The sequence below is a fragment of the Pogona vitticeps genome, chromosome 6, assembly GCF_051106095.1.
Source record: "Pogona vitticeps strain Pit_001003342236 chromosome 6, PviZW2.1, whole genome shotgun sequence".
NCBI lineage: Eukaryota > Metazoa > Chordata > Lepidosauria > Squamata > Agamidae > Pogona > Pogona vitticeps.
Window position 1 is genome coordinate 63101667 of NC_135788.1, and position 25374 is coordinate 63127040.

The following is a 25374-nucleotide window of genomic DNA, read 5'->3' on the forward strand; positions in this document are numbered from 1 at the left end:
AATGGAATTTAACCGATGCATGCAGAGTATTACACTAGGACAAAAAGCAAACAAAGGCACAGTTACAAGATGGGGGATACTTGGCTCAATAATACTACAAGTGAGAAGGGGCTTTGAATCGTTGTTGATCACAAGCTGAATATGAGTCAACAGTGCGATGTTGCTGTAAAAAAAGTCAGTTCTGCTTTAGGCTGCATTAACATAAGAATACAGTGGTGCCTCGCATAGCGATGTTAATTCGTTCCAAAAAAACCATCGCTATGTGAAACCATCGCTATGCGAAACACCATTTCCCATAGGAATGCATTGGAAACCGGTTAATCCGTTCCAATTGGAACGGATTGCCATCGTTATGCGAAAAAACCCATAGGAAACATCGCTAAACGAAACAATGTATCCTCCATTGGAATGTATTGAAGCTGACTCAATACATTTCAAGGGCTTTGCGAAGTCAATTTTTGCAATTTTAAATGTGTCATACAAGGGGCAAAAATGGGTTTAAATGCTTGGAATAGTTTCTGCACCTTCTAAAACGGGTGCAAAAGTTAATTTGGCTTTGATCTGACTTTTAATTAATTTAGGGTGATTTTTTTTCTCCCCAATAGGAAACAATGGAGCTGTCAAAATTTGGGCTCCATGGATTTCTATGGGGGAGGGAAAAATTCAACCAAAATTAACTAAGAGTCACAACCAAGCCAAGTTTAAGTCTGCACAGGTTTTACAACCTGCACTGACCACCCCAAGCATTTAGAACTTATAACAAATTAAAAAAAGACTCAGAACAAAGTCAAATCAGGATAACAAAGGGTTTATTAAGTGCACATTAAACATCATAAACTTTATAGCATAAGACAACTTTTTAGACTCAGAAATCGAGGTGATTGAACATCTGCATAACTCTTTCAGCAGAGAAACTCTTCTTGCAGTGAAGAAGCATAACATTTCACAACAAACTTTTTTGAAAGTGCATCAGTACACTACAGAAACCCTTCTTGCAGTGAAGAAGCATAACATTTCACAACAAACTTTTTTGAAAGTGCATCAGTACAGAAACCCTTCTTGCAGTGAAGAAGCATAACATTTCACAACAAACTTTTTTGAAACTGCATCAGTACAGAAACCCTTCTTGCAGTGACGAAGCATAACATTTCACAACAAACTTTTTTGAAAGTGCATCAGTACTGTACACTACAGAAACCCTTCTTGCAGTGAAGAAGCATAACATTTCACAACAAACTTTTTTGAAGGTGCATCAGTACAGAAACCCTTCTTGCAGTGAAGAAGCATAACATTTCACAACAAACTTTTTTGAAAGTGCATCAGTACAGAAACCCTTCTTGCAGTGAAGAAGCATAACATTTCACAACAAACTTTTTTGAAACTGCATCAGTACAGAAACCCTTCTTGCAGTGAAGAAGCATAACATTTCACAACAAACTTTTTTGAAAGTGCATCAGTACTGTACACTACAGAAACCCTTCTTGCAGTGAAGAAGCATAACATTTCACAACAAACTTTTTTGAAAGTGCATCAGTACAGAAACCCTTCTTGCAGTGAAGAAGCATAACATTTCACAACAAACTTTTTTGAAAGTGCATCAGTACACTACAGAAAACCTTCTTGCAGTGAAGAAGCAAAAAACTACAGTAAACATTTCAACTTTAACATCAACAATTGAGGTGGAATCATCTAAACCACCCTAACCACCCCAAATCAATGCAGCACTCTTTTAGGGGGTTGATGAGGGGGAGGAAGAAGAAATGCTCCACGTTGAAGCAAACTCAGCAGCACTGGTGGAAGGAGCAGGTTCCTCCTCCTGCATTGGTCTCTTGGTGAGGAACCTGTCCATTGTCAGCTGCCTTTGCCGCCTTTTCAGAATTCCTCGGAAAGGGGACACGATCCTTTCGTCATAGGAATTCGATAAGTTCTGTGCCAGATTCGTGTCCTCGTGATACCGCTGTGCTATAGTCTGCACATAATTCCAGCTGGTCAAAAACTTCTTAAGGTCCCTGGTCGACAGCTCTGCATGCTCTTGCTCTTCTTCCTCGTGCTCCTCCCTCGCCTCCGCCTGAAGATCCACCAGCTCCTGTGTGGTCAGCTCCTGGTCATGACCCTCAACCAGCTCTGCAATGTCGTCCTCAGTGACATCGAGGCCCATGTCCCTCCCTAAGTCCACAATGTCCTGCATCACTGTGGACTCAGGTGCAGGTGCTGAAGGACCAGGAGCCACACAGCCTGGCCAGAGCGGGCGCCACGCAGAGTTCAGGTTCCGCTGGGTGATACCGTCCCAGGCCCTGGTGATCATCTTCAGGCAGATGACAATGTCAAACTCATCACGCCAGAAGTCACGGAGGGTGAGGCTGGTGGTATCAGTCACCTCAAAACAGCGCCGGAACAGCTCCATGGTGTAGCGCTTCTTGAAGTTTGCGATCACCTGCTGATCCATGGGCTGGAGTAGTGGGGTGGTGTTTGGAGGGAGAAACATGATCCGGATGAAGGAGAACTCCTCCAACAAGTCATCCTCAAGGCCTGGAGGATGGGCAGGAGCGTTGTCCATTAGGAGCAGGGCCTTCAGAGGCAGGTCACGGTCCAACAGGTACTGCTTCACAGCTGGGCCAAAAGCGTGATTGACCCAGTCCACAAAGAGTACCCGTGTCACCCAAGCCTTGGAGTTTGAACGCCACATCACCTTCAGCCGTGCTTTGTCTACCTTGTGCTTCTTAAAAGCACGTGGATTTTCAGAGTGGTAGACAAGCAACGGCTTGATCTTCAGGTCCCCGCTGGCGTTGGCACAGAAGAGGAGGGTCAGGCGGTCCTTCATCGGCTTGTGGCCAGGCAGCTTGCTCTCCTCTTGGGTGAGGAAGGTCCTTTTGGGCATCCGCTTCCAGAACAGGCCGGTCTCATCACAGTTGAAAACCTGCTCTGGAAGGTAGCCCTCTGTGGTTACGACCTCGAGGAACTCCACAGCAAAGTCCTCTGCAGCAGTGGTGTCTGAGCTCGCTGCCTCTCCGTGTCTAACCACACTGTGGATGCCAGATCTTGCCTTGAATCGTTCAAACCAGCCTCTGCTGGCCTTGAACTCCTCAGGCTCAGCTGATGTTCCGGGCTGCTCTGCCATGAGGTCGGCGTACAAGGACCTGGCCTTTTCACAGATCACAGCCTCAGTGACCGTGTCCCCTCCACGCTGCTTCTCCTCCATCCAGATCACCAGGAGCTTCTCCACCTCCTCCAGGACAGCTGGACGGTTCCTGGCGATCCTTGTGACACCCTTGGCGGCATCCATTGAAAGGATCTTGTCACGCTTGGCCACGATGGTGCCGATGGTCGATGCATTGCGCCCGTACTCCCGGGCGAGGTCCGCAATGCGTCTCCCCTCATCGTATTTACGAATGATCTCCTTCTTCATTTCAAGCGTGACCTTCTCCCTGGTCGGCTTGCCAACCTGGGCAGAAGCAGTCTTCTTTGGACCCATGTCCAACGCTGTAGCTACGTTAAATGAAAAAAAAAAAACAGTCAGTGATGTACAGTACATCTGCCTCACCTTCCCACACCTGGCCAAAACTGCCCTGGACAGGCAAGTGGCAGTTTTGGCACACACACATGCACCACAACCTGGGGGGGGGGGAAGAAATAAACCCTTACCTACCTCAGGATCAAACGGATCGTTTGGAAAAGCCTGGAAGGCAAGGCCTGAAGGCACACCTGAAGGCAAGGCCTAAGCAAAGAAAAATTCAGAACAATTAGACTGACCCTTACAACACCCTCCACCACAAACAAAGGAGAAAAAACCCACAGGAAAAGAAACCTTACCTACCTCAGGATCAAACAGATCGTTTGGAAAAGCCTGGAAAGGCTACAGCACACCTGAAGGCAAGGCCTAAGCAAAGAAAAATTCAGAACAATTAGACTGACCCTTACAACACCCTCCACCACAAACAAAGGAGAAAAAACCCACAGGAAAAGAAACCTTACCTACCTCAGGATCAAACAGATCGTTTGGAAAAGCCTGGAAAGGCTACAGCACACCTGAAGGCAAGGCCTAAGCAAAGAAAAATTCAGAACAATTAAACTGACCCTTACAACACCCTCCACCACAAACAAAGGAGAAAAAACCCACAGGAAAAGAAACGTTACCTACCTCAGGATCAAACAGCCACCAAAGGACTCACAACAACACACCACACCACAGCACACCACACCACACCACACCTACAGGAAAAACATTCAAAATTGGAATAAGAAGGCTTTTCAGTTGAGGACCCCAATGCCAGGCTCAGGCAAGCATAACTCCACCAGAAACAGCAGTCCCAGTGTGGCTCCAGCACCCTTGGACCCCAGCACCCCCACCCCATGGGCAGCCAGGCACATAGAAAAAAAGTTGTAAAATGGCTTTTCATTTAAGGACCACCATTGCCAGGCTCAGGCAAGCATAACTCCACCAGAAACAGCAGTCCCAGTGTGGCTCCAGCACCCTTGGACCCCAGCACCCCCACCCCATGGGCAGCCAAGCACATAGAAAAAAAGTTGTAAAATGGCTTTTCAGTTGAGGACCCCAATGCCAGGCTCAGGCAAGCATAACTCCACCAGAAACAGCAGTCCCAGTGTGGCTCCAGCACCCTTGGACCCCAGCACCCCCACCCCATGGGCAGCCAAGCACATAGAAAAAAGTTGTAAAATGGCTTTTCATTTAAGGACCACCATTGCCAGGCTCAGGCAAGCATAACTCCACCAGAAACAGCAGTCCCAGTGTGGCTCCAGCACCCTTGGACCCCAGCACCCCCACCCCATGGGCAGCCAAGCACATAGAAAAAAAGTTGTAAAATGGCTTTTCATTTAAGGACCACCATTGCCAGGCTCAGGCAAGCATAACTCCACCAGAAACAGCAGTCCCAGTGTGGCTCCAGCACCCTTGGACCCCAGCACCCCCACCCCATGGGCAGCCAAGCACATAGAAAAAAAGTTGTAAAATGGCTTTTCATTTAAGGACCACCATTGCCAGGCTCAGGCAAGCATAACTCCACCAGAAACAGCAGTCCCAGTGTGGCTCCAGCACCCTTGGACCCCAGCACCCCCACCCCATGGGCAGCCAGGCACATAGAAAAAAAGTTGTAAAATGGCTTTTCAGTTGAGGACCCCAATGCCAGGCTCAGGCAAGCATAACTCCACCAGAAACAGCAGTCCCAGTGTGGCTCCAGCACCCTTGGACCCCAGCACCCCCACCCCATGGGCAGCCAAGCACATAGAAAAAAAGTTGTAAAATGGCTTTTCATTTAAGGACCACCATTGCCAGGCTCAGGCAAGCATAACTCCACCAGAAACAGCAGTCCCAGCACAGAAACCCCCAGCAAAAAAACCCCTGCAATTCCCCCAATTAACCCCCCCCATAACTAAAGCCAGAGCCAGCCAGACCCAACATCCCCACATGGCAGAAAGAAAACATTTAAAACAGAAAAATCCCACACAAATGCAGACCCAAAATCCCCCTTGCAAAAAACATGTAGCATTTCAGAAATGCAAGCTTACCTTCTCTTGCTCAAGCACAGGATGCACCCCCAAAACACAGTCCAAAGTGACAAATGCCAACCTTGGAAGCGCACATGGGAGAGTGAACCAAGGATGCATGGGCAAGGGGTTTTATACCTTCCCCGCACAGGCACAAAGCATCCTGGGTACTGGCAGTTAGGATTTGAGGAAAACAAGAAATTAGCATTGCAACACAGCCAATTTTCCCACTCTTTTTGCAAACATCGCTAAGAAATTAGCATTGCAACAGCCAGTTTTCCCGCTCTTTTTGCAAACATCGCTAAGCGAAACGGGACCATTGACAGCATTCGCTATGCGAAGCATGGCCCCAACCATCGCTATGTGAGTTTCCTCCATAGGAAACATCGCTATGCGAGGCAGTATTTTCCTCGGAAAACCCCATCGCTATGCGAATTCATCGCTAAGCGAGGCATTCGCTATGCGAGGCACCACTGTAGTCTTGAAATCATGTGAAGTACTAGTTACCCTCTTTGGTGCTGGTTAGGCCTCAAGTGCTGTGTCCATCTCTGGACACTGCACTTTAGGAAAGATACCAACAGATTGGAACATGTTCAGAGGAGAGCAAAACAGTGACTGAAAGGAGGTATGATAGGATCTGTTCTCAGTCATTCCAGAGTGCAGGGAATATAATAATAAGGTCAAGTTACAGGAGGCCATATTTTGGCTAAATTTCAGGAAAATGTCAGAACTTTTAGAATAGTATAACAATGAAACCAGTTACCTCAGGAAGTGATGAGCTCTCCAACACTGAAAGCATTTTAGAGAAAGCTGTCAGATATCCTTTAACTTGCACTTCTGTATTGAACAGGATGTTGTAGTCAGTGGTCTTACAGACTCCTCTCGACTCCATCATTCTGTTATTCTATGAAACTTGAGATGACAATGTCTGAGGTTCACTGAGGTTTGTGGGTGGGTGGGTGCATGTGTGTATATTGAGGGAATAAAAGAAAAAAGTAAGGAAATCAGGATTTGTTCAAACCAGTCTACACGTCAGAAACCTAGCTGGAGAATGTGGAGATCTGTGTAAAAAATGCAACGGAAAACTCCAGTTAGGGAGATGTATAATTTCCTAAAGAAGAAAATTAAAACATTATAAAAACTGAAACACAAGCTAAGGTGAAATCCTAAACTAAGGCCCAAAGCAGTTAAAATATGCATAAAGTAAGCAGGAAAGTATGAATGTATATGAGCCCCTCTGCCAAGGAGCAATTGGTCTTTTCTTTACTGGTACCCTTATTTTTCCTCCATTTTGATTGGCTTCTTTGCCCTTATCACTAACATTTAGTTTTTATTAGTAAATGGCAATTCAGATGAAAAAGCATCTTTACTCGTCCTTTATTGTCCAGAAAGTAAAACATCCATTCGTCTTCAGGCAAATGAAGTGTTCATAGCAAGTACCATTGTATACTTTGGGCACAGAACCATTGAATGTATCCGACTTAGTAGCTTGTTAATACTCTTCCTTTTTCTTGGTCAAAGGTTTGTCACTTCAGTAACCATGTGTCTATATTTTTTTTCATTGCATAATGCCAAAATCCAGCCCAACAGAAATCCTTTGCTCAGCAACAGGAAACAGTCAATATTCATGAAACATCAAATATTTCCTCCTTTCCATTAGGTTGAGAGGCTGTTCCATTCCATAGGTCTGTTGTCCATTCTGTAGGCTATATGTCTGTAGGCCAGCTAGTCCATATGTCCGTAAGCCTAATCCTCAGTGTAGTCTTGGACATTGAGGGTAGGACCTGATTATATATTTGTTTGTTTGCTTCGTTCTGTCACTTATATATTGCCCCATAGTGCACTGCACTGTTCTGGGCAGTGTACATATAAAACAGTGATACAACACATATATAACACACCAAACAACAGCAAACAAAAAATAAACAAAAACAATGCCCTAATGGCACAACATTATGGAGTCAAAACAGATTGCCTTTGATGGTCTCCCTGCAAAATAAATTGGGTCTTCAGCAATCACTTAAAACAGGGGAGGGATGGAGCCAGGTGTAGCTCCACTGGGAGGTGATTCCAAAGAGATGATTGGCTACAGTGCAAAACTCTGGATCTGCAAGATCCTTGCTGTTGTTTCTGTTTGTGCTTTATTTATGTCATCTGATACATATCTGCCAAATCTAATTTCAGACAAGATCTTTGACTGCCATCTTATAATCTTAGTTCTCTTTCCAGTAATTCAGTTGGGAGCTGAATGGATTTGAAAAAAGGATTTTGCTGTATATAAAGTACGTAGTCCTCACTCTCCAGACCAGTCCTGAAAGTCTGGAAGTTGAGTCATGGCAATTAGACCTCTTTCTTATTAAGTTGAAACATTTCATTACTCATCCAAGTACCTTCTTCAGTCTGAAGAAGCTACTTGGATGAGTAGCAAAATATTTCAACTAAACATGGGGACGCATATAAAAATGAATTGGGATACTCAATGAATATCCCTGATTCGTCAGATATTCGTTGCTTCATATTCTTGGGGTCCAGAAACCCCAACAAATACGAAGCAACAAATATAACCCTTTTAGATTTGTCCCTTCATCTATCCCTGCTTATGCCCCCGCAGATCAGCTGTTCCTCGGGACATAAACAGAAAGGGGTTTTCCCTTTGGGTGGATTGCTAAAGTCTGCCCAAAGGAACCCCCCCCCCCATTTAAAAAACAGGGGGATCGTTTTTCTCAGGCTTCCCCTGGCTTCCTATGCCCCTCTGGCATACACAGGGGAAGCCTGTCCAAAGGAATTCTCCCTTTGGAAGAGGAGCGAAGCCTGATCTAAGTGATCTCCCACCCCCACTGCCTTTGCAAAGACAGCAGGGGTAGAGGATCACTTTGATCCCGCTTCCCCCATCTTTCTATGTCCAGGCAGGCATTGAAAGAGGAGGGAAGGGCGACACAAGCTATCCCTCACCACTGCTGTATTTGCTTAGATCAGGTTTCTCTCCTCTTCCTATCCTTGCTGGGGCATAGGAAGAGGAGCGAGGCCTGATGAAAGAAAAGCCCTCCCCGCTCCTCCTTGAAAAAGCTAGGCTGCTGAAAGTGAAACTGTTATTCCAGCAGTCTAGCTTATGTTTCCGTGGAAGCCCCTGCGGAGCAGGAGGAAGCAGCTGGGAAGGGAAACAGCAATGGGAAGAAAATGGGGGCAGGCTGTCAGGCCGTGTTTTTTTTTTTATAGCCCTACGGGCTTTCTTTAAAAAAATGCCCAACAAACCAATGAATTGATTCATCATTCGTCAGGCCACTGGGGGACAATTCGTGGTTTAGTTTTCATCTAATTTACACTTTTTAAAAATAAATTAATTTAAAAATGCTTCTCTGTCAGATCTTTTAGAAGTGACTCTAACTCACCAATGGTAACCAGGTGAATGGCTGTGTAAAATGAATTAATCCATTTTAATTTTGTTCTGCCCAACTATTACCAGATAATTTTTTTTGGATAGGACTTGCAACATTGTATTTGCTTATACATCTAGATTCCCATCTGTTATAAAAATAAACAGAATCGATTTATAAAGTAGAGCAAGGTTAAGGATCTAGAAACCAACACAACAGAATATGTTTAGCCTTCAACAGAGAAAATCAATAGTCATTTTCAGATATTTGACGAACGATCACATAGAAGATTGAGGAAGCTTATTTTCCGTAGCTTTGGAGGGTAGCACTTGAATTACTAGTTTAAAATTAGAAGAAAAGAGATTTTGAGCCTTTCCAGATGAGCCATTTGGGGTCTGGGGTGGATTGGGGTACAAAGGGTCTGTTGAAGTTGGGGGGGAGCAATGTGTCATTTGACATGCTCCTCCTATCCAAATAGCAAACAATCCTTTGTAGCTTGGCTGCAGAGAATTGTTTCTTTTTTCTTTTCTTTTTGCTCCTCTCTCGCTTTGTCAGTGCTGTTCCATTTTCACCCTCCTCCCCTTCCATTGTTCTCCTCACTTCTTTTTCAGAATCTGCAGCTGCTAGAGGCTGCTTTCTCCTGGCTAACGAGCATGCCAAAAAGAATGCATGCCTTGTCTCTGAGCCAGAAAGGTGAATGACAGCTCTTAAAGAGGAAGGATAGGCCATTCTAAATAGAAACAATCGTGGGTGAGATCTTTTTTTTTTTTTATCTAGACAATGCCTGCAGTGATCCATATATCATATCTGTATTCTAGTGTGGATAGTCCCTTTGACAAAACTGTACAAGGGACTACCTGATAACAAAATCTATTTGGCAGGAAACTCGACTATCTCAGAAGGCAGTGGACTGTCCTGTGTTGGAGACTTTTAAACAGAGTGTTGATGGCTGTTTGTTATGGACTCCTTAGCTGTGGAATTTCCCTGTTAGCAGGGGTTGAATGTATTTTGTTTATTTGTTTATTTACTTACTCATTTAGCCTGATTAATAGCTAGAACCCCCTAATGGGATTGCTTTCTTTTAATGTATATATCTCTCACCCCATTAAAGCTTAGAAATTTTAGAAATTTATTTATTTGTTTAAAAAATCAACATCCAAGCCTGTATCATAAGATTTAGGGTGGGTTACAGAGGTGTATAAAATCATTTTAAAATACAAGATGTTGAGAACATTTAAAAATGAAATAGTTAAAAAAGCAAACATTAAAGCACTAAAACCATTGCATTAAAACATGAGCAGGCTACAGTCTTCAACCCCCCACCCCACCCCAGGTTCTAATAAATATATATTGACTTTGTGCTGAAATGATGCCAATGTCAGTGCCAATTGAACCTTCGAGGGCCTTCTATGGTTGGGGTGCTATGGCAGAAAATACTACCCCATTGGGTAGTATTCTCAAAGGCTTTCATCAAATCGAAACTATGAAGCTCAATTTATCAGCACCAAACTCAACCATCTGAATTGGGCCCTACAGGCAAATGGCTAATCCAAGAATGAAATCACAAGACCCATCAAACCAAGAAAACAACTCCAAACTGAAGAGGAAAAACAGCCACCCACAAATAAAGTATTTCTGCCATACATAAAAGGGGCCATGGACCACATGGGGAAACTTTTGAAAAAACAGAACCTAGGAACAATATTCAGGCCTACCACAAAAATACAACAAATGTTACAGTCAGCAAAGGACAAAAGGGATCCCATCACCACTGCAGGATTATACCGGATACCTTGCAGTTGTGACCAGGTATATATTGGAACCACAAAATGCAAAATCCACACCAGAATCAAAGAACACAAGAGACACTGCAGACTAAAACAACCAGAAAAATCGGCATTAGCTGAACATGCCCTGAAACAAATTGGACATGAAATTCTAATTCAAAACACAGAAGTACTGGACAACACAAGCAATCACTATGTTAGACTGCACAGGGAAGCCATTGAAATCCACAAGCACCAGCAGAGCTTGAATAAAAAAGAAGAAAGTCTAAAACTCAGCAAAGCCTGGCTCCCAGCACTGAAAAATACGGCCTGCAAAAGGTCAAAAACTCTACCCAGCCACCAGTGATCACTGCACACAAAAGACCAGCTAATGACACCCATCAATCACAGTGACAGATCATCTCTCCCCCTGATCACAACAATACACCCACAACAAAAAAACATGCTGATCACCATAATCACCCAATCTCCTGAAAAGGACAAAAAGCTGATCCCACAGCTATAAATACTCAACTATCCCACAAAACTGCACCAGAGCACAGAGTTCTGACTCCTGTCCTCTGAAGATGCTGGCCACAGAGACTGGCGAAATGTTAGGAAGAAAAATCTCAAGAACACAGCCAGACAGCCCAAAAAACCTACAGCAGCCATCCATTGGGTAGGTTTATATCATGAGATGTGCTCCTTCAAATATTCAGGACTCAGACTGTTCAGGGCTTGAGTCATTGTCAACATGATGATCTCAGATGAGAAATGCATTGCCAGCTAGTGCAAATCCTTCCGAATTGGCATCATGTAGATTTTGAAACATGTTCTTATTAGCAGTCTAGCTGCTGCATACTGCACTTGCTGCAGCATCCGTGTCATCTTCAAGGGTAGCCCCACACAGACTGCATTGTGACAGTCTGATTCGGAGGTTAACAGGCATAGACTACTGTGACCAGGTTATCCTGATCCATGGATGGTTGTAATTGGCTTGGAAACCAGTCAAAGTTGTCATGAGCCTCCAATAAAAAAGATGAATCTAGGACTATCCCCCACCCTACACACCTGCACCTTCAGTGGGAGTGTGAATGCATCCAGAAAAGATTTCCTGTACAATTCCCAGATCTGCAAGCTACCAAACCACAGAGCGCTGTCAGGATTCAGTTTCTTAGTGAAGTCTACAATAGCAAATGAATCTGCTGCCTCCAGAGATTCTTCAAGCTGCTACCGGGTGTCAGACAGGTTTCCTTAGGCACATGACCTACCTTTCCTGGTGAGAGTTGTCTCTCTGCACAGATTACAGTGCTGACGTGGCAAATAGTGTTTGTCCTACAAAACCACATTGTTGAAATGTGATTACAAGTTCTATTGCTAGGCAAGTTATTTCCTTTCTGAAACTATCCTCAAAATACTTGGCCAAAACCTGGATTTAGGACAGTTTTCTTGCTTTCTTACATTTTAACAGTTTGGTATAACTAATGGGCCTTTTCACTTGGCTATAGGGCTATGTTTAGTTATTTAATTCTAGAGCTATCTAATGAATAGTTTGCTTTTCCTGCTGAGAAAACAAACATATGGGGACTCTTTGATCCTATGTCAATTGGTAGTGAAGTTGTTTAATTCAAAACATATTCTCAAAAGTTGTCTTGTAGTCTCGCAAATTTAGGATGAGGTACATATAATGTGTTTCTAATTTAAGGAAACCAGTTAGGATCAAGATGAACTGGAAAGCTGGGGATAGATATGTAATATTTTAATTATAATAATTACTCTTTTGTTTTTTGAAGCATTTTATCCTGCTTTGCATCTGAAGAGTCTAGCAGTGTGACTCAAGATCACTAGAAACAAGACAGATGCTTCCTACAGACTTAAAATCTAAAAGACGTGGCACAAAAGACATGGGGTGGATGAAGAAAGAAAAACAAGAGAACTCAGGCACCAATTCTAAAAATTATGTAGTAGATCTTGTAATGGGTAGCTGGAATGAAGAAAGAACAGGGTAAAAAAAAAAACCCTGATCTCACTCTCTCCAGAACTGAGATTTTGGCCCTCTCTGCCATTCTTTCCTCCATTTTAGCGTTATTGAATTAGCTGGTCTATACTTCCTTCAGAGTCAGTCTTACATAGTCATATAAATCATAGCATAAATCATAAAATAATGGAGTTAGAAGGGACGGTGGCATTCACCCTCGTGCTCCCTTGTTTGACTGTCAAGACTCAGAGCACTCGAAGGCAAACAATCCCCTTTTACACTGCTGCCACCAGGTGATCACTAAACCATCATTACTTCAGGAAGATGAAGATTCAGTTCCACACTTCAAAGTCTTTTAAATATAACTTTTGTTTATTGATTACAGAAATTGATAGTGATTCATAAATATCTTCTATAGGTAAATTTATTATTAACAACAATCTTCTATTTGATAATACACTCCTAACTAATCACCTCTCAGATTTCCCCAAACTCCACACTCTTTCTCCTTCTCCACTCTCTCACGCTACTCATACTCTTTCTGACTGACCCCCTGACTGTCTCTGTCTCTTATCACCTCTCTCTCGGCTCCGCCTGTCAGCAACATGAATATGCATGAACAATTAACAGAACAGAACATGAACCATTGACATAATAAAGGGGAGCGCTACAGACCTCTCCCCTTAAATATGTTTGTTTGAGAGGGGAAACACGTTTTTCCTCCTAAACAAACAGGCACACTTGCATTTAACTTTACTTACCATATAACACATTTAACATAACAATTACTATACCTTTTCACTACTATGTAACAATATACTTTACCTTATCATTTACATTTAACCTTTTCAACCATACTGAAATCACAATCATGAAACTTTTACATAAATAATTAAACTGTGAATTATAGTCCATTTCAGTTTATAATAAAAGTCCTTGAATCATTCTTCACATTTCTGTCCATCAATTCAATTTTTCATCACATTGACAAACAGAACATTTATAATACAATATCAGCTTGGGTTATCCACCCCCATCAGTCATTGGGCTTTCAAGGCATGATCTGAGTCTCCGGTGCAAAGGCAAAATTTGCAAAGTCCAAGTCTCTCACTTTTCCATAGTAGTATGGTGCAGCATGGGCTGGTCTGGATGTTGTCATCTCCTTCAGATGTCTGCTGGCACTCAGGATTCCCTCTGTCGACCACTGGCTCCTTCCTCCACAACCTTTTCCATCGACTGGCGGTCATTGGCTACTCGGTTGACCCCTGGATGTCGTCTGCTGGTCGTTTGTTAGTCAGACGTTTGTTAGTCTGACTCGGGGCTTCACTTGCTCAGCTAGCGAAAGGGTAGGCAGTTCCCTCTCCTCCTCCCAAGCATCTTTAAATGCATCCCTCTTTAATGTATCAGGGCTTACCTCTTCCTCCTTCTGTATCGCATAATTGACATTGTTCAGTTTTGTCACTACTTTATAAGGATCCTCCCAAGCTAATTGTCACGTGAGACCTTTGCCTGGCCTAAGTAAAAGAACTTCATTTTCTGTCCCAAAAGTTATTGGGACTCTTCAGTAGTATGAAATCAGCTTCAGCACCACTATTAAGCTGGGTATCCAAGGAAACCTCTCTCTCCAAGCTTCTCTCTGATATTGTATCAATCTCAGCTGCAGAGGGTGAGGTTTGACCCCCCCTTTGAGCGTGTAAGCACTAAAGCACTCTTGACATGCTCTGTTAAGTCCCAACCAAGTAGAAAAGCTGCTGGTATTTCATCTGAAATGGCTACCTGCGACTTTCCAGACCAATTCATGTAGCCTACAATTTAGTGAGAATCCATGCAGGCGATGGCTTTTGGGATTTGTTATGGCCACCATGAATACCTGGTTATGCCTTTCGGCCTGACCAACACTCCGGCTGTATTCCAGTGGTTCATGAACGTCATCTTTTGAGATCTGCTTGATCGCTTTGTGATAATCTATTTGGATGACATTTTGATTTACTCCCAAGACCCCGTTTGGCACACAGAACACATTTGCCAGGTCTTACAATGACTACGAGATCACCGACTCTGTGCCAAGCTGGATAAGTGTGACTTCAACCTGCAGGAAGTCGAGTTCATATGCCACATTGTATCACCCCAAGGGATCCAGATGGACCCAAAGAAAATAGAATCAGTTCTGACCTGGCAGAAGCCCCAGAACCATAAAGATGTGCAGCGGTTTCTCAGCTTCACGAACTATTACTGCTGGTTTATACCAGCCTATGCAGACATAACCGCACCGCTGACCCATCTCCTCCGGCCCAAAGAGCCGTTTCTTTGGACTCTGGAGGCAGACCATGCCTTCAGCAGACTGAAAACTCACTTTACAACCAAGCCAATTTTGTGTTATCCAGACCCCCGATTACCATTTACTGTGGAGACGGATGCCTCCAGTGTTGCCCTGGGTGCAGTGCTGTCCAAGCGGGAGGACCCCTCATAGCCACTGCAGCCCTGCATTTTTTACTCCCGGCAGTTCGCACCTTCAGAACGCAACTACACCATCTGGGAGCGGGAATTCCTGGCCATCAAAACCACTTTCAAGGTCTGGAGGCATTACGTTGAAGGGGCCCATCACCCCGTCCAAGTTTTAACTGACCATCAGAATCTGGAACACTTGCAGACAGCTCGACCCCTTAATCAACGCCAGATCCGGTGGTGCCTCTTCTTCTCCTGGTTTGACTTCCGCATTACCTACATCCCGCAGACCCAGAATCTGAAAACCGATGCCCTCTTCCGCAAACCGGAATATGTGGTATCATCCTCCGAAGAGTCTCCAACTGCACCTATCCTATCACCCTCAGTCTTCGCAGCCACCACAACCCGCTTGTCCCTGGCTGAGGAAATTCGGGCCAGCCAAGCTCAAGATTCCTGGGCCAAGCAATGCTTGCAAGAACTCCAAGAGGGCCCTGCTGGAGACTTTGCTAACCACCAGGGTCTCCTATTGCACCAAGGGTGCCTTATGTTCCTCCAGGACCCCTCCAAACCAACATGCTCTATTTGATCCATGATTCCCCTCCTGCAGGACACTTTGGTTGGTATAAGACTCTGCATCTACTCACACGGGAGTTCTGGTGGCCCTGGGTTTGTGCTGACGTCGCTTGTTACATTGATTCCTGTGAGGTTAGTCTTTAAGCCAAGGATGTACCAGCTAAACCTCCAGGGCTGCTGCATCCACTACCCACACCAGCCGGCCCTTGGGACACAGTATTTCTGGACTTCATCACTGACCTCCAACGGTCACAAAGGTACACCTGTATTCTGGTAATAGTGGACCTGTTCACCAAAATGGCTCATTTTGTCCCATGTTCCAAGCCTCCCACAGCTCCTGAAACAGCTTAGCTCTATCTTCAACATGTTTTCTGTCTACACGGGCTCTCGACATACTTAATTTCAGATTGTGGCTCCCAATTCACCTCCCGGTTTTGACAAGCCTTGTACACTAGTTTAGGTACCCAGGTGCACTTATCGTTGACGTACTATGCACAAACAGATGGACAGACTGAGCATACTAACGCCACCCTTGAACAGTATCTATGTTGCTGTACCTGCTATCAGCAAGATGATTGGGCTACATTGCTACCTCTGGTTGAGTTTGCCTACAACAATGCCATACATTTGTCCACAAAACAGACCCCATTTGCAGCCACCTATGGATACCACACTCGTTTTTTCCCAGCTGTCCTGCCATCGATCGTAGTTCCTGCTGCTGATGCTCACATACATGAGTTGCAGGCTCTCCAAGATTTACTCCAAGAGCAGCTTCAGCAAGCTAAGGATGCCTATAAGACAGCGGCTGATAGGAAACGGCAAGAAGGGCCACCTCTGAAACCAGGGACCAGGTCTGACTCTCCACCCGTTATCTACACCGACCTGGCCAGTCATGCAAGTTGGACCCTCGGTTTGTGAGGTCATATTTAATCACAGATCATATCAACCCTGTCGATTTTCGGTTACAACTTCCAGCACACTCTGTATTCACCTGGTTTTCCATCAGACCCTCCTTGTCCCTGTTGTGGCACCGGACCCTGCCCGACCTCCACCCATTTTGATTGATGACAAGGAAGAATACAAGGTTCATCAGATCTTAGACTCCCGAATCCACCGGGGAGGCCTTCAGTACCTCATGGAGTGGGAGGGCTATGTTCCTGAGGATCGATCATGGTGTCATGAGTGCAGCTGAAGATCCGGAACATGGGGGGGTTAACTGTAGCTGAGGAAAATGCTGAGCGATTAGAAACACAAACAGCTGAATTGCTTCCCGATTCTCCTCCCCTAGTAGATAGGCTGAGGGCCAGGCTTTGGGGAAGACTTATGACAAAAAGGTCAGAGGATCACTTGAAGGCTGCCCGCAGAAACATCTGATCAAATAGCCCTGAGTTCTGACAGGATGAAAAGGCTTCCAGCAATTCAAGGGCTGTTTTTACTATATAAACAGCTCTCAGATGGCTGAAAATCTGTGGAAGCAACAAGTCAAACCTCTGGTTTGCATCCACGCTCCTGACTACCTTGAACCTTGTTCTCTGGACCCTTGGCTTTGGACTCTGACCCTGGACTATGTTGTGTGTTTTGGCTCTGGACTCTGACCCTGGACTATGTTGTGTGAGTTGGCTTTGGTATTTGGATAGCGGGTCTGTATTCTCTGAATTTCTGACATAGGACTGGCTTATTGGACTCTGTTGTTCTAACCCCAGGGAACATGACACATGGGTACCTGCAAGTAACTTACACCCCCCCAACTTTGTACAACAGTTCCATGTCACCTACCCTGATTCACGTGGCTCATCTGAGGGGGGAGAGCCCTGTGGAGGTGGATAGTGTCATGAGTTCAGCCGAAGAAGATCTGGAATCTGAGGGATTAATTATAGCTGAGGAAAATGCTGGGCAATTAGAAGCACAAACAACTGAATCACCACCAGATTCCCCTTCCCCAGTAGCCAGGGTGAGGACTAAGCTTTGGCAAAAACTCATGACACAAAGGTCAGAGGATCACATGAATGCTTCCCATAGGAACATCAGATCGACCAGCCCTGAGTTTTAGCAGGATGAAGTGTTTAGGTTACTGCTGCTGCTATAAAATCTGCACCCAGAGGCTTGTGTTTTTTTTCCCCTTTGTGTTTCTGAGTGCTCATGTTTTATCATGTTTTAATGGAATTTTGTTACCTTGGCCGACTTTATGAAACAATAATTGTATGTATCTATTTTACATTGATTTGGTTTTACTGGTCTTTGACCATAGTAAAGTATACTACTACTACTAATGTGGAGAATCAATTCCTTTTTTAAGACCTGTATTTAAAAAAATCACACACACACAAATCAAAACTCTGAGGCTGCTTATAAACAAACTTTAAAAAATAGACAGGAGAGTCAGGAGTGAAGTATTACATTCCTATTGTGTGACCTCCTGTGAAGCCCAAATATGCCCATAGCATGACCATGTCCACAACAGAATACTGGGTTGAAGCATGGGGGGGGGGGAATGCTGCAACTTGAGTGTGTGTTGTAAGTGGAATTTCTCCTGTTTGTATCTAACCCACAACAGATTTTCCCTGGTTTGTTGCAATGGTATACAGTAGTTCTAGTATTAGTAACATTGTAATAATTGTATCCAGAGTGCTGTAGTCATTCACATGTCAGGTGGGGACTTAAGAGATACATTTTCCCCCCTTTCTGAGCCATGAAACTCACAGGGTGACCATGGACCAATCACTTTCTGCCAATCTAATGTACCTCAGAGGTATATTATGAGGTTAGGAAGAGAAAGAAAAGACCCATATGGAATACCTTGGGCTCCTTGAAGGGAATGTAAAATATAATTGTCTTTGGCTGGGATCCAATTGGTGATTCACATAATGCTGTAGGGCAGTGGTTCATAACCTTTGTTACTCTGATGTTTTTGAACTGCAACTCCCAGAAACCCCAGCCAGCACAGTTGGTGGTGAAGGCTTCTGGGAGTTGCAGTCCAAAATTCCTGTGTAACCCAAGGTTAAGAACCAGTGCTGTAGGGTGTGGCAGCAAGTGGTGGTTGTGTTCCTAGGCATTCATGTGGTTGGCTATGTGCCTAGGAATGCAACCAGCATTTCTTATTTTGTGGAAATTTTCTGCTGTGACTTTTTTGTTTCACTGATGCAAGTGTAAATTGTCAACTAGGTTCTAGCCATAACTTAGCTTGGATCCAATACTACGTATTATGTTATGTGCAGTCAAGTCAGAATTCACTTTTATTAACCTTAACAGGTTTTTCAAGCTAAGTGAGTTATTTAAGGTTTACCAGTTCCACCCCACAGTAAGTTTCTGTAGCAGAGCCAGAAAATTAAACCCTGGTCTCTGGAGCCCATTCATCTCTTCACTACACTCCACCAATAGTACATATATAGGGTCAAACAAGATTGTTAATCCCAAGTAGAGCAGCCCAACTGAATCAGTGTGACTTACTTTAGTAGGTACTAATAACTTGAAACATTTGCATTTTATTGTATATATGTATGTTCATGTGGTTGTGTGTGAGAGAGTATATGCATGCTGGTGCTTGGAAATAACACAAATTTCATCATGTAGTTGAAGATAATTGATTAGGTGCTAGTCACATGTCTGGTCACATAGTATTTACATAATATCCACACAACAGGCACCTCATTATATACATTCAGTTACACAATTTTGCTTGCACTGGTATAAAATCCCAGTAGGCTATGCGCGCGCGCGCACACACACACACACACACACACACACACACACACACACACACACACACACACACACACACACACACACAGAGAGAGAGAGAGAGAGAGAGAGAGAGAGAGAGAGAGAGAATATATTTAAAACTATTTGTAACAGTTAGATTGTAATTGCAAATACAATTAAAAGATATTTATTTAAACAATAAATAAATAAATAAATAAATAAATAAATAAATAAATAAATAAATGTGTACATTTTGTTTTCTTTTTCTTCCAGGCCTTCAGCTCTGTCAAGTAGTCCAACATATTCAGACTTGCCGTTCCTCAGAATATCTCCACATAGGAACCCTGCTGCAGCATCAGAGTCTCCTTTCAGCCCACCTCATCCCTATATTAACCCTTATATGGATTACATCCGTTCCCTGCACAGCAGCCCTTCTCTGTCCATGATCTCAGCAGCCCGAGGACTGAGCCCTACAGACGGTGAGTTTCAGTCTGGCTTCCTCTTTGCTGTCCTTTGATAGCCATTCCATTCATCTTGTCAGAGTATCTTTTTCACTCCTTCCAGTGAGCTGCAGCAGATTTGTCACACATTTATTATGTCATAAATGTTTCAATACTTCATCAGCCTATAGCTGGTCATTTGTACATTTCACTGAAACATCAACCAAAGGAACTATCTTATTCAAAATTTAAAAACTGAAGAATATTTATTGCTTCTATCACTTATCATGGACCAGAATACTATTATGCCTTTTGACCTGCCTATGTTAAGTGCAAATGAAACATTTCTGAAATTAGGGCTTTTTTATTTTTATTTTTAAAAGAGATGGAGGTTTATTTTACTTCCATAGTATCTTACTAATGTAGGACATTGTGGATGTGTTTTATTTAACTTGAAAAAATACAATTGGCACATTGACAGGTTTTTCTCAAGTAGGTTAATCAGAGAGATTCTCTTACACTGACATTTAGGAAGCAAGAATGTTTCATTTATGTCTGAAAATATTACAGTAATTTTGTCCACCTAAATTTAGTTGTCATTTTGTCTCTGTGAAACAAACTGAACAGGTTTGTTGTAACAAACCAAAATCCCATTATGTCAATGAAATTAAAAACAGAATCCATCCCTCTCATGTTGAAATGCGTTAGGTTTGCACATTGCTGACTATGTCTGAATGAATGAAAATCTACTGCTAGTTGGTATCCTGTAGCAACCAGGACAAAGCCCTTGATGCAGGACATCCTTGAAATCGAGAAATGAAAGTATCTGGCTTTTGATCTTTTTTCTAGTTGGGCTTCATCTAGTCCCATTAGCTGTAATAGTCCTGAAATGGATGGGATAATCCCATCTCTTAAGTAGCGTTGAGTTGGCAGGTGAGTGGTCCTCACCGACCAGATAGGCGGGGTATAAAATAAATAAATGAATGAATGAATGAATGAATGAATGAATGAATGAATGAATGAATGAATGAATGAATGAATAAAGAAATTGTAATTGCACATGTTGGTGAGGTTGAAGTGTCCAGCAGCACTCCCAGCACACACCTGCTGCATTGGCTGATAGAAGCTGGCAAGACCTGGGGTGTGATCAAAAAACTGCTGCTACATTGCCCCCTACCTCAAGATTGCTTTGTCTTTCAAATAGACTGGAATAACTATAACAGAGCTATAAAACATTCCAGAAACATACTGAATGTATTTTAAATGAATATGGAGAACTCATCCTTTCATTCTTGTTCCTTGGCTTTGCGTTCTTAATATTTTACTGTTTAGTTCAGTCCTTCTTCCAGCTGTTGTTCTATGCACATACTGACTGTGGATTAAGAAGTTCATCTTCATGGTTCTGTGACCCACATATAGGGGTTTTCTCCATAGAGAGAGCAGTTCAGAAACTTCTGGAACTACACTACGTGATTTGGTGGCAGCTTTACCCTCCACAACTTCATATGAGCTGATAGTGCCTGAGGGGAAAGGTGCCTCCCACCTTTCCCCTCAGTTCTTTTCATCTATGGCAAGTGAGAATGCATGCTGGAGCTTCTCCTTACAGTTTCACTGAACTTTATCCTGTTCATTCTTGTTTTGGGATGTCCTTCATCTATGAATTTTACCTCTTAATTCAGTATTGATTCTGAACGATGTCTTCTTCTATATTTTTGACTTAAAGCCTGTCCCTTGATTATGTTCCTATCTGCTGATTTGCCTCTGTTCAATATGTGTTCAGAGTTAGTCCAAGATTTTATTTAGATTATGGTCATGGGGTTGAAAAGTGTTCCCATTGGCAAAAACTCTCTAAACCAGCTTAAGTAACATACAGTTTTAAATAACAGCCCTGAAGTCCTCAAAACGTGTGGCCCATCCCAGGTACTAAAGTTGTCCAGGTCTCCAGGGCATCAGGACATTTCTGGATGCCCATCTCATTTATCAACCTATCATCTATTTTGATCCTGGCCACAGTCTTGAGGCTAGTTATGGTTCTTTAAGACAACACTGTCTACTTTATTGTTTGTCTTAATTAAGGCCCAACTACATTCATAGCTATGAGATTAGCCCCATGATTGCACATGCCATCATTGTCAAGAATAATCGCCCAAGTCTATGTTGTCGAAGTCCATCCATTTCCTTATAATGTCATTTTAGAACCAAACTTTTTTTACTTCCATCATTCTGCTTACCTCAAGAACAAAGGTATTATTGTCATGAGTGGTCTCCAGCTTTGGTCTGCTCCAGGGGATCCTCTCACCCCTTGACATCATGGCACTACCAATGGGATGACTTCTGCCATTGGAAATGACACTACTGTGATCAGTATTATACTCAGCCATATACAGTACAGTGGTACCCCGCAAGACGATTACCCCTCAAAATGATGAATCTGCATGACGACAACATTTTGCGACCACCATTTTGTCTCACAAAACAGTGGTTTCTATGGGGGAATTTTGCTGAATGACAATTTGGTCTGTGCTTCGCGGAACATTTATTCGCAAGACGATGTTTTAAAACAGCTGATCAGCGGCTTGATCTTCGCAAAACGGGTGTTTTTGGACCCGTTTTTCGCTAGACAGCGATTAAAAACAGCTGAGCAGTGCTCACAAAGTGGCTGCCCTATGGGTGATCTTCACAAAATGGCGAGATATTTTCCCCATTGGAACGCATTAAACGGGTTTCAATGCATTCCAATGGGGAAAGGCTTTTCGCATGGCGATGATTTCGCTAAACAGCGATTTTCACGGAACGGATTATCATCGTCATGTAGGGCTTGTTTGACATCAGCACAGTCTTCTACTTGACCTTCAGTCTCCACAATGGTTCTAATACCAAATGTGACATTGACATTTGCAGACTCAACAGTCTGTTAACTTATCATACCTCCTATTTTTCATGCTGTGCTGATCACACTGTTTTCAATGTCTTTCACCCTACTAACAATGACAGTTAATCTAACTGTGAAGCTACAGCACTGGCAGCTGTTATTGCCCTGTGTCACCTTGTCTAGGTTCATTGTTCTGGCTTCTCCATAGAAGCCAGAGCAACAATGGAATACTTCCCTTTCCATGAGATATCTACAGCGAAAAGTCTGATAAAAAAAATTAACCTGTACTTTAAAAAATGAGGGGAATAGGAAAGAAGATGGGTATCACTCCATTGTACAATACCCAGTTCAAACTGCAGTCTTACTGGCATCACCAAATTTTGGCAAAATGACCCCTGTCAACTGCCTTTCATTAGTCAAGATCCCCTTCACATATTTTATCTTTAATGTTTTCTTTCTCCAAATTTTGACTGTTGAAAGAGTAAGCAGTGCGATTCCTTGAGACATCATCTTTAACTGTCCAATTCATGGACTGCATTCAATGTCTCTGATCATTTCTCACCTGGACATAAGAACTCTAAGACCCATATTCTAACAGTCATAAATCATGGTCAAGAATTGATACATGTTGGATCTCAACAAACCTAATGAAATAACTGGAGCAAATGGACATCTTACCGAACACATTTGCAGACCACAGTCCAATTTAATTACAACTGGGTAGCAAATCAACAGAATTGGAAGCTCAATACTTCACATCTAAAAATTGAGGAATTTATTAAGCAAGTAAGAGAAGATATAGATTTCTTCTTCAAACAGAAGATGAGGCCAGAAACACCAATGACAGTGGTCTGGGAGGCAAGTAAGACATTTTTTAGAGGAGTAGCCATAAGATTTGCATCAAAACAAAAAAGAGAAAGATAGAAAAGATATAAGATTTTGGAAAATACATTAGCCTTAGATGAACTGCAGTTGAAACAAAACCCAACAAATACAGAACTAAAAGAGAAGATAAAGTTAGTACAACACCAGATAAATATATTGCTCACTGAGGAAAATGCAAAGAAGCTTAAATTTGCAAAGCAAAATTTTTATGAAACTGCAAACAAGCTGGGGAAATGGTTAGCATATAAATTAAGGAAAGAGAAAGAGAAAACAATAATACGAACATTGAAAGATGAAACAGGGACTGAGAAATTTAAACAAGAAGAAATAAAAAAGATTGTTGAGGACTTCTACCGAAATTTATACAACAGAACGAAGTAAACAAAGAAGCTCAGAAAGAATATGTAATGAAATACAATAAAATGAAACTGACTAAAGACGGAATGTAATCCTTAAATGAGCCTTTAATATATACAGAAATTATAGAAGCCCTCAAAAAACAAAAAAATGGGAAATCACCAGGCCCGGATGGTCTGCCAGCAGAATATTATAAAAAATTAGAAAATGTATTGCTCAAACCATATAAGAAACTCTTGGAATATGTAGAAGAAAAGGGAGAACTGCCACTAACATGGTCCGAAGCGATAATTTCTCTTATACATAAGGAAAACATGGAGGGTAAATAAATTCAAAACTACAGACTGATCTTATTATTGAACGTGGATTATAAAATATATGCAACCATGTTGGCAACTAGATTGAAAAGAATTTTAATAGAGATAATACATCAAGACCAACCGGGCTTTCTTCCAAAAAGGCAGATGAAAAATAATATAAGGATAATTTTAAATATTCTGGAATACTATGAAGCCCATGCAGAAAAGCAAATGGCGATGATATTCTTGGATGTGGAGAAAGCTTTCGATAATCTAAATTGGAACTTTATGCTACATCAATTGGAAGTGCTACAAGTTGGAGAAAATTTTTAGAAATTAATTAAAGCAATCTATGCCCAGCAAAAGACAAAAGTTAGAATCAATGGAGAGTTGACAAAAGAAATACAAATAGAGAAAGCTACTAGACAGGGGTGTCCTCTCTCTCCATTACTATTCATTCTCAGTCTAGAAATATTAACTGAGCAAATTAGAGATAAAAAGGAAATAAAAGGATTGCAAGTAAGAGGCCATACCTATAAGCTCCAAGCTTTTGCAGATGATTTAGTTATTATATTGGAAGATCCAATGGACACAATTGAAGACCTGAAGGAGATGTTGAAAAATTTTGGTGACATGGCAGGAATGAAAATAAACCAAAAGAAAACAAAATACTTGTTAAAAAATATGAGAGAACAAGAACGACAGAAGCTAATATAAAAGACTAATTTTCAAGAAGAAAAGAGAGTTATATACTTAGGGATCCAAACCACAAAGAAAACAAGTACATTATTTAAAGATAATTATGTGAAGTTGATGAAAGAGATACAGACCAGCTTGGAGAAAGGGGACAAATTACAGCTATCGCTGATGGGAAGAATAGCAACCATTAAAATGAATGATCTACCTAAAATTCTATTTTTATTGTAGACAATTCCCATAATATTAAAACCGTCTTTTTTTTCAAGAACTTAACAAGATAATTATGCGATTTGTCTGGCAAGGTAAAAAGCCAAGAATTAAAATTAAAGCAATGCAGGATGCCAAGCAGATAGCAGGTTTTGGTCTCGCAGATTGGGTTTTGTACTATAGATCTTGTGTGCTAGACTGGATAAAGGAATGGATAACCTTAGAAAATAATAGATTACTCAATTTGGAGGGACATGATTTGCAGTTACGGTTGGCAT

The 25374-nt window shown here is 42.4% G+C and overlaps 1 protein-coding gene across 7 annotated transcripts in view; it reads left to right on the plus strand.

Moving 5' to 3' along the window:
* GLI3 (GLI family zinc finger 3) overlaps positions 1-25374 on the plus strand; it is a 445483-nt gene that overhangs the window by 286844 nt on the left and 133265 nt on the right. For all 7 annotated transcript variants that reach the window (XM_078377471.1, XM_020798430.3, XM_073003750.2 and 4 more), the window contains one exon: positions 19611-19816. In XM_078377471.1, the coding sequence (XP_078233597.1) occupies positions 19611-19816 (206 nt within the window). The remainder of the gene's footprint in view (positions 1-19610; positions 19817-25374) is intronic.